This window comes from Numenius arquata, chromosome 25, assembly GCF_964106895.1.
Source record: "Numenius arquata chromosome 25, bNumArq3.hap1.1, whole genome shotgun sequence".
In the NCBI taxonomy this organism is placed as follows: Eukaryota; Metazoa; Chordata; class Aves; order Charadriiformes; family Scolopacidae; genus Numenius; species Numenius arquata.
In genome coordinates, this window is record NC_133600.1 from 2555780 (window position 1) to 2568607 (window position 12828).

Consider the following 12828-nt stretch of genomic DNA (forward strand, 5'->3'; position numbering starts at 1 on the left):
GATGGAATGTTGGGGTACCCTGTGGCAACACCCCACCCCTCTTAGCAGCCTCCCCAGCTCTTTTTGGGGAGAGCAGGGTCTAAGGGGGAGTCTAGGTGCCCCTGGCCCCTATTGTCCCCTACCCTGGGGCTGTTGGGTGCAAATGCTTTTTGCTTTAAACAGTATTTTTGGGGGGGGGGGGGAAGAAAAAGTGGATTCAGCCGAGGTGTGTGGGGACCAAGGTGAAGCCGCAGGCTCCTTGTGTCACTCAACAGATGCCTTTGTGACCCTCAGCTGTGCTTCTGCGTTGACTGGAGTGAACCAGAGACAGGAAAAAGGACCTCGAGGGTGCGAGGTTAAGGTCGGTGTCACTCGGTGTCACACTTCCCCCCCAGCCCTCCCTCAAGTTCTGTCGTCGGGTCCTTTAGTCTCCTGATGGGGAAACAACCAGCTCTGGGTCCCCCTCGTAGGGGGCTGCGCTTTTCCTGGGTGTGTGACACCCGGGAGGAGACGGTACCTGGAGACGGTACCTGCCGCTGCACGCTCCCAAAAAAGGCCTGGATTCTGCACAACATGGGATGACGAGATGCTGGGTCTGTTTGTGCTCTGCGGGACCCCAGGGACTGGGTTAGTACAGCCCCTCCTCCTACTGGGGAGGATCTGGCACCACCAAGGATATCCCAGTAGGAGCAGAGACCTCTCGCTCCCGCTACTTGAACAGTGTGTGGTGCGGGGGAGTCGGGATAACTCCTGCCGTGAACCAGAGGCCAAGGATCTCTCCCGCCCTGTATCCTGTTAATTAAACAGAGTAATTAGCCTCTGTCAGCGAGGCACCTCTGGCCGCAAGATCGTGCGAGGACCATCTGCTGCGTATCTTGTGGCAGGGAGTGATTCTGGGGGTGTGAAGGCAAAGGCGCTTCTAAAAACATAAAACTTTTATTTCGTTTCAGAGCGCAGCTGAACAACCCCGCTCCTCCACACGCACCGTCCTAACGCCTCCCCTCGACTCGACGCCACAGGGAAAGGGCCTCCTCAGCCCTATCGGTAGGAATTTGCCTTGTGTTTAGGCAGGAAGGTGAAGTTGGTCGGTACGGGTCCCAGGAGCAGCTCACTAGAAGAAAGAACAAAAAGAAAGCAAAACAAAGAACCCAAGGAGAAGTTAGTGTCAGTACAAGAGCCATCGGTACCCTGTTGCACGGCCTTGTGGCTCTACAGCGACGGTGACTGCAGTCACAGGTGTCCAACCAAGCCTCTACCCTCCTGAAAATTCAGGGCTGCTGCACAAAACCGCCTCTGGTGCTGAGCTTTAACCCTGAACCGCAGCACTGGAAGGATGCAGCCTCCCCACGGGGGAGTCCCGTTGCTGTCCCCTTGCCGGGGAGTCACCCAAAACTGATGCCAAAGTGGGTTCCCAAGTTTGGTGGCCTGACCACCAGCCTCAGCCCTGGCAATGGTGTGCCTCAAATCACCAGGAGCCTCTGGGAAGCTCCTCCCCACCTCTCACTGTGCTTGTGCAGAGCCAGACCCCTGTTAGTGCCAGAAAGCATTAAGGGCAGATCCTGAAATGATGTAAGGCAGTTGTATTGCCATCGGATTTATCCCAGCTTAAGACTTCAACTATTTCACACTTTGGACCACACATTGTATTTTCAGTGCTGAGTAATTTTCATTTTAGTCAAGGAGGCTTAACTTATTTCCTGGATGCTGGTTGAGCATCACTCAAACTTTCCATAAGACATGTCAGAGAGAGAGCAGCCCAGCAGGGCACGGAACGGCGTAGCAAGAGCCTGAATCTACGGCACAAAAGCAGAAATGGAGTGTGGTCAGAGAACTCTGCTCCTGGTTAGCGTCTCCTTAAAATGTGCTTTAATAATAAACTTAAATCTAAACCTGAGCTTTATCAATGATCTGGACAAGGGGATTAAGAGCACCCTCAGTAAGTTTGCAGACGACACCAAGCTGGGGGGGAGTGTTGATCTGCTGGATGGTAGAAAGGCTTTGCAGAGGGATCTGGAGAGGCTGGATGGATGGGCCAAGGCCAATGGGATGAGGTTCAACAAGGCCAAGTGCCAGGTCCTGCACTTGGGTCACACCAACCCCCTGCAACACTACAGGCTGGGGGCAGAGTGACTGGAGCTGCCTGGCAGAAAAGGACCCGGAGGTGTTGGTCGATTGTGGGCTGAACACGAGCCAGCAGTGTGCCCAGGTGGCCAAGAAGGCCAACAGCATCCTGGCCTGGATCAGGAACAGCGTGGTGAGTAGGACACAGGAGGTGATCGTCCCCCTGTACTGGGCACTGGTGAGGCCCCAACCTCGAGTGCTGTGTCCAGTTTTGGGTCCCTTACCACAAAAAAGACATTGAGGGTCCAGAGAAGGGCAACGGAGCTGGTGAGGGGTCTGGAGCACAAGTCTTGTGAGGAGCGGCTGAGGGAGCTGGGGGTGTTCAGCCTGGAGAAAAGGAGGCTGAGGGGAGACCTTCTCACTCTCTCCAACTCCCTGAAAGGAGGGTGTAGCCAGGGGGGGTCGGTCTCTTCTCCCAAGGAACAGGTGATGGGACAAGAGGAAATGGCCTCAAGTTGTGCCAGGGGAGGTTTAGGATGGATATTGGGAAAAATTTTTACCCGGAAAGGGTTATTAAGCCTTGAAATGGGCTGCCCAGGGAAGTTGTTGAGTCACCATCCCTGGAGGTATTTAAAAGATGGGTTGACATGGTGCTTAGAGACATGGTTTAGAGGTGTTTTTTTACCAGAGTTAGGTTGATGGTTGGACTAGATGATCTGAAAGGTCCCTTCCAACCTGGACAATTCTATGATTCTAAATTGGTTCAAAATTCTGAGTTCTTACGGCTCTAAATGTCTATTACACGGCACTGTAAAGCCCAGGGGTTACAAAGCTCTGTGCAGCCTCATGTGGGCAGGTTCCGCTTGAAAAAATGGCATTTAAAAATTCTGATCAAAACTCCATGTACTTGTAACGTGGTTTCAGGCAGCTGTTCCCAGTACTAGCAGAACAGATGAGGATTAGCAGAACCAGAGGACGTAGCCGTGCTCTATTTTTGCTAATCTCCGTTTCCATGAGATGGGAAGCGGCAGCTGGCTCCTCCAGCTCTTGTTTCAGCTGCCTTTGAGCTTGCAAAGTCATTTCGAGCCAGTGCCTGAGGACTCGTAGATGCGGCGAAAAACAGTTTCCTGCACTTTGTTGCATGAACTCAAAAAATCAGATAATGAAAATGGGGAAAATGCTCACTTCTCCTAAGTAGGGGAGGGGGACTGCCCTCCTGCTTGGCACCTGTACGGGCCAAGCATGGAGGGGTCTGATGTTGGAAGCCTGAGACATCCCATGGCTGCGCCCTCCTCTGCTGGTTCCTGCGACTCTCCTGGGATGAAGAGCATGTCAAGAGAGAGGTCAGCTATCCTCAATCGACAGCGGGCACTGGATGACCTGCTGAAGCACATACAGGGACTGAGAGCGGTCTTTATGGGCCCTAAACTTCAAGCTCAGCTAAAACCTCGAAGTAAAGCACCCTTGCTGCTTCCTCACAACCTCTCTGACTGATGGGAAAGCGTCATCACCCTCTCTCTGGAGGCTGCACGTGGGCACAGTAACTTTGTGGGGCTCCGTGGTGTCCCTTCCTAGCGATTTAAATGAAATTCAATGCTTTATTACCTTATTTTAATCCAATCATCCACGTTTTGGCTCGCCATCAGCGTCTCCAGATAGTCTCTCCCCATGTAGTAAGGTGGCCGCTCGTTAATTTTCTGAGGTAGGTGTTCTAATAAGCCAACTGGAATATACCTGCAAGGAAAAGCAACGGCACCGTGTGCTACTGTTCAAATGACAGAGCTTTGCTGCGGTGAAGAACCTCTCAGCTGGGGAGAGTCACCTGCACAGGAACGAGAGCCATTCCAGCAGGAACTTCCTGGTCTTCTCCACTCCCTGAGTGTCCGACCCCCAGTGCTCAAGGCCGTAGTTGGTGAAGTCTTTGAGGATATCAAATCTCTCGCTGGAGGAGATATCCCAGTGTCTCTGCTCCTTAATTTCAGTGAAAAGCCACGGTTTGATGAGTGCCCCTCTGCAGCCAAGAAAGAAATGCGCTTTGTTATTCCCATGACTGATGTTTCTGAAGATGCCGATTCATTTAAGAGACTTTCCAGCACCTACTTCCCCGCCAATGCTGCTTTGATTATTTTTTTTCAATTTCAATAGGAAGCTGCTGTTAGTTCCCACAGACACAAACTGATTTTACAAAGTTTTAAAGAGTAGTTTCACCAGGAGGAAACTTCTCATGTTTTGGGTTTGTTTAGGTTTTTTTTTTTAAATTCCTTTTTTACTCTGGCACCAATAGAGCTCAGAAGCAAAGGGGAAACACAGGCACTTGCCTCGCAATCATAATTCCCGAAACGCCCGTCTGCATGGCTCGATTAGCATCTTCGTAAGACAAAATATCACCGTTTCCTGTCCAGAAGGAAAGGAGAAGGCAGAGGTCAAAGGGATACACAAGGACAAGTCAAAATGAGTTAATCCAGGCATGGGATAAAATTCAAAATGGACAGAGGGTCCAAAAGCTAGATTGTCCAAAGAGGCTCCGAGACTCGTGTTTAGAGACTCCCAGGGATGTTTCTGATTAATGTTTCCCTTACAAGGAAAAGGAGAGCCTTCTCCTCTCCTTTTCTCCACTCTCAACTCCTACCCTCGTTTAGCTGGGACTGTCTGTGCCGCGGTGCCCAAGGGAAAAAGAACCTGCTAAAAAAGAACCTGCTAAAAACCAAGTGATTTGTGTCCTGCCTGTCCCTTCCCTCCTGCTCCGCTCAGTGCTCATCCCGCCCGGCCCCAGCGCACGGGCAGGGCTGGGCTGCACGAGAGCCGCTGTTAATTCACCTCATCCTATCATCATCATCATCATCATCATCATCATCATCATCAGGGATGCTCCAACCTCTCCCCCAGGTTAAATGTCCTTGGAAGCCTGGTTTTTTTCCCCTTTTTTAAAGGTATTTCGAATCAAACATGTGGTGCTTTCAGCCCACGTGACAAAACAACAGCAACACCTACCAAAAAGAGGCATGGGGCTTGCGATTTTAGCACACTCTGCAATGTAGTCCCAGTCAGCGCCCCTCGTGTACCGCTGCTCCCTGGACCGGCCGTGAAGCTGGAGGAAGAAAGTCACAGAGATACCTCACCAAATGCCCCGGAGGAGACAGGGCAGAAGGGAAGCACCAGAGGAACGTGCTTCAGCAAAGGCAATAACACCAGGCTGGGGTAAAGGATCCCTCTGGACGTAGCCAGTGGCTAACAGAGTAGGCTGCGGAGGTGGCCAGCCGAGCCAAGAAAGGGCTGGATGTTTTCTGAGCGACATTTCGGCTATTTGCAAGCCACAGCAAGAAGTGACTGTCCCCAGTGAAAGGGAATATTCACTGCGGGCAGGAACTACTCATCCCCATGCAAATGAGACGGTCCCATCGCTTCCCCGGCCCTGCTCTAACGAGGTTTATTTGGCTGAAACCTCTGTTCCCGAGCACCGCAGGAACCGTCTCACTTTGTAACGGATACAAGGCTCAGGAGCACCTAAGAAAATGCTCTCTGCATCTGAATTTTTCTCTGTTATTAGCAGAAAACACTGAAAGGTAGTACGCAGCTGCTCAAAGGTGTTTGGAAGAGCTGCTCAGCTGTGGGGAAGGGTAAGGTCACCCCCACATCGTGTTCCAGGCTGACAGGCAAGCAAAGTTCCCCAGGCACCAGCCAACAATCCCACACGCCCAGGAAGGATCCCCTACCGTGACCATGGATGCTCCCCACTCCCGGATCTTGGGAATTATTTTATGAGCCACATTAATCTTTTCTTGCACCCCCGTCCGTATCTTCACAGTCAGTGGGACATCTAGCACCTGCAGGAACGGGAGAGCGAGGCCAGGCTGAGCAGGACTCAGCTCCATGAATTCATCTCCCGCTGCCGGCAGATGCTCTCACTCACCGAGTTCATCCCTCGGACAATCTGCTCAAACTTGTTGGAGCGAGTCATCAGAGCACAACCTCCTCCCTGGGAGACAAAAGTAGTGGAGTCAACTCTTTTTGCCCCCTTGCATAGCGAAGAACCTCCTTGGAGCTGCTCAACAGCAGCTCAGGGAATGCCGGTAAGACTTGGAGCATCTCAAGACTTGGAGAAAGGAGACTCTTCAACAAAAAAACCTCCACAGACCTTTTCCCTCCCAACTTCTATGATTCTGCCAGGAAGAGAACCATTCCCTGTTCTTTGAACAGCTTATTTGCCTTCTTGCTGAGATCTAGTGCCCATAAATGAACTGGGAGCTCTGGATCAGACTGGCAGGAGCTGCTCAGATAACAGGAGATGAAGAGATGATCGGGTAACAGGAGTACCTGGTCTGGTGGGAGGTGTCCCTGCCTATGGCAGAGGGTTGGAACTCAATGATCTTTAAGGTCCCTTCCAACCCAAACCATTCTATGAGGCAAAAGACAAGCATCTATTGACAGAAGGAGAACGTGCTGCAGAACATCTCCTTACCTTCTTGTAGACCAGGTCAATGGGACACCCAACATTGATGTCTACAAAGTCCACTTCAATTGTCTGGTTCAGGAGCTCTGCACATTTGGTCATTGTGTCTGGAAACGCTCCCTCCAGCTGCCAGAGGGGGACAGGTTGCATGAATTCAAGACACAGCTTTTCTCCTCAGAAGTGAGTTATCATTTCTTTGGTTATCAATATGATAGCACCCACCTGCACCCCAAAAATATCTTCGGAATGATGCCGTTTGAGGAGAGCCCACTCGGAGGACTGGCCCTGAAGCAGGTTTGTGCACACAGCCATCTCGCCACAGGTGACGTCCGCCCCGAAGCGCTTGCATATCCTTCGGAAAGGGAGGTTACCGCACTGAAAGAGACAATGGAGAGATGGTTTGCAGGAGGTTTGCTCTGTTCCAAATGTGGCAATGGCAAACTTTGACAAAAGGAGAGAATTATCTACCTACCGTGGTCAGTGGAGCCAAGTAGAGCTTGCCCTGGATGTCCAACTGGAAAACAACAAGGATGGAGAAGCACGTTAGCAGAGCTGAAGCAGTGGTGGTTAAACAGAAAGATACTCCAAGTAGCAATTGTATCACTTGCCCTGGGTAAAACTCAGTGAGAAACCCAGAAAAATCACTGTTTTTCCTTCGAGAACCTTAACTATTCCAAGAGAATGTATCATTTGGATAAAAGAACCAGAAACTTGAACTGCTCAATTTGTTTTCACTGCTCAGCTTGGAGAAAACTCAAAGCAGTTACAGACACAGAGGGATGCAAGACTGGCAAACGGATGCAAGGGTGGAGGAGATGAGGAGAGGAGGAGGCACTGCTCTCACCCCAGGAGAGCACTGTGCAGAGCACAAACCAACCAACCCCCGCCTCTGCTCTCCTTGGAGATCATTTCCACCCTCACCGACAGCTCAGCCCCTGCTCTCCTTCACATCCAAGGGGCTGCAGCTTCTCTTGGTTCTCACCCCTCCAAGGACAACTCCAAGAGCTCACCTTCCTGCATCCTACCCCCCTCCTGACAGTAACACGGTCCCCAGGCAGCTCTGTCCTCTCACCCAGCTAAGATGCCTCTTCTGTCTTCCCAAGCACAATCCCCACGACTTGAGAGGGACACGAGAGACGGCAGCCCTCAGCCAAACTCTCACTGCTCACCTTCTTCTTCTCACAGGACCGCAGCTTTATAATGTCCTCATCTGTCACCGGGCCCACTGTTTTCACGGAGGAAGCGTCCTCAGCAGCTGCGGGGCTGGGACTCTGCAAGGCGTCTGGTTTGGGATCTTCTCCCTGCTCCGGTAGCACAGGACATTCAGAGCCATCTCCCAGCTCCTCTTGGGGTGTTGTGCAGTTGGGCACCTCTTGCTCCTCTGTAGAACATCCCGTGGCTTTGCCTCCCTTCCCACCATCACCGTGGGGCTTGGCCAGACCACGGAGGTACTGGTCAGCCTTCTTGAAGCTAAACTTCCTCTTGCGTAGCTGGTGCTGGAGCTCCTTGGAGAGGTTGTTCCTCACCGGCGACTTCCCTTCCCACTGCTTGGCCAGCTCCGTGTTTACGATGTTCTGGTAGCCGTCCCCGAGGTGGGCCTGGGCAAAGCGGCAAGTGACACCGTAAATGCACTTGCCGAAGGTTTCGAAGAGCACACAGCTGTGCCCCAGGTCAGCCGGCTTCGTGGCCATGTACTCGCCGACGTCGTGAAGGAAGCGGCACCGTGGGCCAAAGTAGCACTTCTCTGCAGACCCCTTAGAACAAGAAAAAGGAGGTTAAATCCTCTGCCTTCCACTCGCCCACCTGGGCACAGCTGTACCTTCCTGAACAGCGAGGTGAGTCTGGGTCCGCCCCGGTCCAGAGAGGGGCCAGAACCGCTCCGAGCACCCGTCGCTCCCCAGGTGACGTTGGGTGCCCCATGAAATGCTCGCAGGAAGCTGATTTCTGGAACGTGCCACAGACGGGCAGTGATGTACCCACTTTGGGGGACGTTTAGCACTACCGCTTCAGGGAAGGTGACACTCTACTTGTCCCGCTCAGCTTATCTCGCTTCACCCTCTCCCAGGCAGCCAGCGGAGGTGCTTTTGCCAGCACAGCCCCCTGCTCGCTCCCTGCTGGGACTCTGCCCTGGTGCGGCTCTATCTCCACTGCGCTTCTCTAGACTTAAAAATAAATGCAGCCCTGGAGCAGGAAGGGCCAACCAGGGTCCCAAACCCCCCACCCCAGAGCAGCACGGAGCAGGGCGTTAACCCTACCTGCGTTACTGACGGGCACAGCCTGCTCTGCTCGTAGTGGTTGGGTTTCATACACGGCCTGCTCTTGTTCTGCCCCCGTGCCCGCTTCCGCTCCGCAGGCTCCTTCTCCGCTGCTCCAGCATCCTCTCGGTTTTCCCCATCCTGACCAAGCTCCTCCGACTTCACCCGTTTGGCAGGGGGCTCGCTCTGGCAGCTGCCATCCTCCTCCTTCTTCTCAACCTTCTCCTCCTCCTTCTCCTTCTCCTCGCCCCCACTGCTGGGCTCGCCCCGGGCCCGCAGGTAGGCATGGAACTGCTCCTTGGAGGCCAGGAACCTGTGGGGACACCGCACCCGTGTCAGCCCAGTGACAGGGGGAGTGAGGTGACAGGGAGATGGGGGAGAGGGGGCTGCCGGGGGCACAGCGGGGCCAGGCCTGTACCTGGGGGGGGTTATGGGGGAGCCTGGCAGGTACCAGGAAGGGTTATGGGGGGACTGGGCACATAGTGTGGATATGAAGGGGCCAGGCACATGGGGGGGGGGCAGTTATGGAAGGGCCTGGCACACACCAGGGGGACTATGGGGGGTCCAAGCATGTACTGGGGGGGTTATGGGGTAGCCTGGCACGTACCAGGGGAGTTGGGGGGGGGTGGGGTGGGCACATACCGGAGGGCTATGGGGGGGGTTTACCATGTATCGGGGAGATTATGGGGGAGCCGGGCACATAGTGGGGATATGGAGGGGCCGAGCACGTACCAGGGAACTTATGGGGGGCCTGGCACGTACGGGGAGGGGTGATTATGGGGGGGCCTGGCACGTACCGGGGTGTAATGGAGGGGGCGGGCACGTACCGAGGGGAGTTATGAGGGGGCCGGGCACGTACCGGGGGGGCCGGTGGGGCAGGGTCGGGGTCGGGGCCGGGGCAGCCCTGGGCCCGCACTCACCGGGTACGGACCGGCGCCACCCCGGCCGCCACAACCGCCGCCGCCATGCTGCCGCACGTGGGCATGACGCGAGGGGCGGGGCCGGGTCACGTGACGGGGGGGCGCGAGCCTGGCGGGGCGGGTATAAAAGGCCCGGCGGAGGACAGGCCGCCTCATAGCAGCGGCGGCGGGCCGCTCGGGGCGGGGTAGTTGTTCTGCTGCTTGGGTTATATTCGGTGGCCGGCTGGGCTCTGTGAGGGGTTGCAGTGCCGCTGAGTGCCGTGTTCGTCCGGCTGTGGGAGGTTCTGAGCCCTCTGGGTCTGCTGGGGAGGCCCCGGGGCCTGTCTGCTGGGGGAGGCCCCGAGGCAGGGCCTGGCCGTGGGGGCAGGCAGTCCCTGGTGAGGGGCTGCTCGAGTGGGGAGGGGAGGTGGGTGTGTGGCCCTTCCACCAGGGAGAGGTGTTGTGCCCTGTTGTGGCTCTTCAGGGCTTCTATTTTTGGGGCACCTTCGGGGTGGTGACTTGTGAGGGATCCGGGATTAATGCCAGCTGCTGTCCCAGGGAGCAGGGATCATCATGGCTTGAGGGACAGGAAGAAAACACCTACAGGCCTCCATCTCATGACCTCTGAGGGGTTCTGTGATTTGGGGGAGAGGGTCTGGCTCTTCTGCCTCTTCATAGCTGTCAGCTGGAGGAGATATAGCTCTGCAGAGATGCAGGGCACTTGGTGTGGGCATTTGGGTTTGTTTTTTTTAAGCAGTAAATGCAAGGCCTGGTTGCTTGGTGCTCGGCCTGAACTGAGGGGATGGGCCATATCCCATTGCACAGAGCTGTAAATCTGCCTCAGAGCTGTCCCATGGGCAGAATTCTGTTGCGGCTGCTCTGGTAACAGGATTTTCCATATTGCCCTTTGGAAACATTTTCAGGCTTGATCCAGCTGAGGAGCGAGAGGGCTTTGTGTTTCCACTGCTGGTGGCCCACGGGAAGAACTGGTCTTTGCTCCTCCTTTGCTGCGTGCCATCATGCCTTCCTCCTGCTGTGGACAGGCTGCAGGACGGATGGAGGAGCCACTTTGTCTCTGGGGACTGGGGTTGTGCCTCTGACATGGGCTGTAGCCAACACAAAACTCACTCCAGATCTTGGTGCTGCCACATACTCCTGGTGGTTGCATTAATGAGATTACTGCTAATGCAGTGAGCAAGGGCTGGTGCTCGTGAGACTGGCCAGAGAGCAAAGTCTGTCCTTGTATTTGGTCTGTGGGTGGAAGTTCAGACTGAAAAACAAAGTGACATGTCATGTGGGGTGTTTGGGGCGAGATGGCACTCAGTGACCTCTCCTCCCTCCCCTATAGCTGCCACATCTTCCCCATGTGTTTGGGACACAGGAGACCAGCTTCTCCTGGTCCATAGTCATAGAATCGTAGAATGGTTTGGGTTGGAGGGGACCTTGAAGATCATCCAGTTCCAATCCCCTGCCCTGGGCAGAGACACCTCCCACTAGACCAGGTCCCTGGATGCCAGAGACAGCCAGTGCCTTGTCTGTGAGACTCTCAGCCTGTTCTGGGTGTGTGTGGGTCTTGAGCAAGAAAGATCTTGTAGCAAGGGGCTTGATGTCTCATGTGCTGATGTGTTTGGAGATCTCCTGGCTGCGGTTTCCTGCCCGCCTCAGACTCGCATCCCTTCCTTTGCAGTTACACTCCATCATCTGCACAGCCTTGTCGTTTGACTCATGCTTGGCTACTGAGAGGGTGAAGAATAGCCATGGAGTGCAAATGAAGAAAGACCTGTGCTCCATCTTCTTTCCCGTCCCCTGCCCTGAATCTGAGGGTTTTGCCAGGCCGTTTTAGCTGAATTAAAAATTGCCTCTTTGTTTCCCCACGCACAGGAAAGCAGGCTGGAGTACAATTTCAGCCCTGCATTGTAGCGCGGGTACCAACAAGGGGAGGCAGAAGGTAACTTGTGTCTTTGCCTTTAGGGGCTGCTAGAAGCTGGTGAAGAGCAGCTGTGCTTGTGGTGTTGGGGAATGAAAACAGTGTGAGTTTGTTTATGGACACGTAAGAGTTGTGTGTGCACGTGGGACAGAGGTAAGACTGCATGTGGGGCTTTAATTTCACTGCTTTCCTGTTTTCTGCTGCCTTAGAGCAGTTCTCTCCAGATGCTCCATCAGAAATGCCTTTTGGGAGGAGCTGGGAGCCCCATAGAGTGCTTTTGCCATTGCCAAGGGTGGGCAGGTTGCATGATCAAGGCAGGCTGTTGTGAGAAGAGTTTTTGGCTGATTGGGTATTAATTAGCTTTGGAGTGAAATATGAGGAATGCGAAATGCTATTTTAAGCTTCAGCTTGGCTGAGGGAAGGAAGGAATGCCCTGGGGATTAATGAAATGATTTCACTGATGTTTTTGTGGGGCAATAAGCCTGGAGTCAGAGTGCTTTTGACTCACTGTACTCGGCTGAGGTCACAGACTTTCGCATCTAATCCCTTCTCAGGGCACTGGCTGGATGGTTTTATGAGGCTGAGCCGCGGGCAGGCTTCCCGACAGACCCTGGCGAAGAAGGGTCTGAGTGTGGAGCACGAACCCCCTGGGGTTGTCAGCTCTGCTGCAGCCTCTTGGGCACGGAATCAGAGCCAGCTGTGTGTGGGTGTGTGTGTTGTGTGTCCCCAGAGCTGCCCAATGTGATGGGACTGAGCCACAGAGCTCAGCAGCTTGATGTTCACCTGTGGATGTTAGAGGATGTGTATGAAGAAGTCGGGGAATCTGTGAGGTGTGGAGCTTGTTGGCTGCTTTAGCTTTTTCACCCCTCGCCGTGATCGGGTCATACTGAGGTTGGAAGCAGGGCCAGGGGAGCGAGGAGCTGTGAATCCCACATGGTGGCTGCCTGAGCTGGACGGCTTTTGTGGGCAAGTATACTGCTCGGATCGCCAGAGCTGTCACTTCAACATCCGTCAGCAGCACTAAAGCAGCTTTGAAGAAAGCCAATACCTAAGAACTCACTGGGAAAGGCCAAGTCAGGAAAAAAGGAAAGGTTGATTACAGGAAAGTGTGATATTATATATATATATATATATACAGGGAGAACTAAGTCAGAAAAAGTTCAGCTACTCCAGCGTCCAAGTTAAACAAGACACATGTATTAATGAAAATACCCCTTCCACGGGCTCCTGCACAAAAGTCGGATGTGTCAAGCCCCT

At 53.9% G+C, this 12828-nt stretch overlaps 1 protein-coding gene across 1 annotated transcript; it reads right to left on the minus strand.

The window, feature by feature from the left end:
- Window positions 1–900: 900 nt before the first annotated feature.
- DUS3L (dihydrouridine synthase 3 like) lies at window positions 901–9722 on the minus strand. The gene is made up of 13 exons (XM_074163781.1): window positions 9666–9722; window positions 8746–9058; window positions 7660–8244; window positions 6963–7004; window positions 6713–6865; window positions 6500–6616; window positions 5951–6016; window positions 5754–5864; window positions 5032–5128; window positions 4359–4434; window positions 3863–4051; window positions 3646–3774; window positions 901–1090 (listed from the first exon to the last, which is right to left on the minus strand). The coding sequence occupies exons 1-13, from the start codon at window positions 9710–9712 to the stop codon at window positions 1018–1020; spliced, it is 1998 nt and encodes a 665-aa protein (XP_074019882.1). The 5' UTR covers window positions 9713–9722; the 3' UTR covers window positions 901–1017.
- Between the last annotated feature and the right edge of the window lie 3106 nt (window positions 9723–12828).

Excerpts from the sequence above, each read along its gene's own strand:
- DUS3L (XM_074163781.1), bottom strand. The coding sequence starts at position 9,712 with ATGGCGGCGGCGGTTGTGGCGGCCGGGGTGGCGCCGGTCCGTACCCG. Across the intron at positions 6,617-6,712 it reads AAGATATTTTTGGGGTGCAG|CTGGAGGGAGCGTTTCCAGA; the intron begins GTGGGTGCTATC and ends CCCCTCTGGCAG. Across the intron at positions 5,129-5,753 it reads GGGGAGCATCCATGGTCACG|CTTCACGGCCGGTCCAGGGA; the intron begins GTAGGGGATCCT and ends TTCTTCCTCCAG.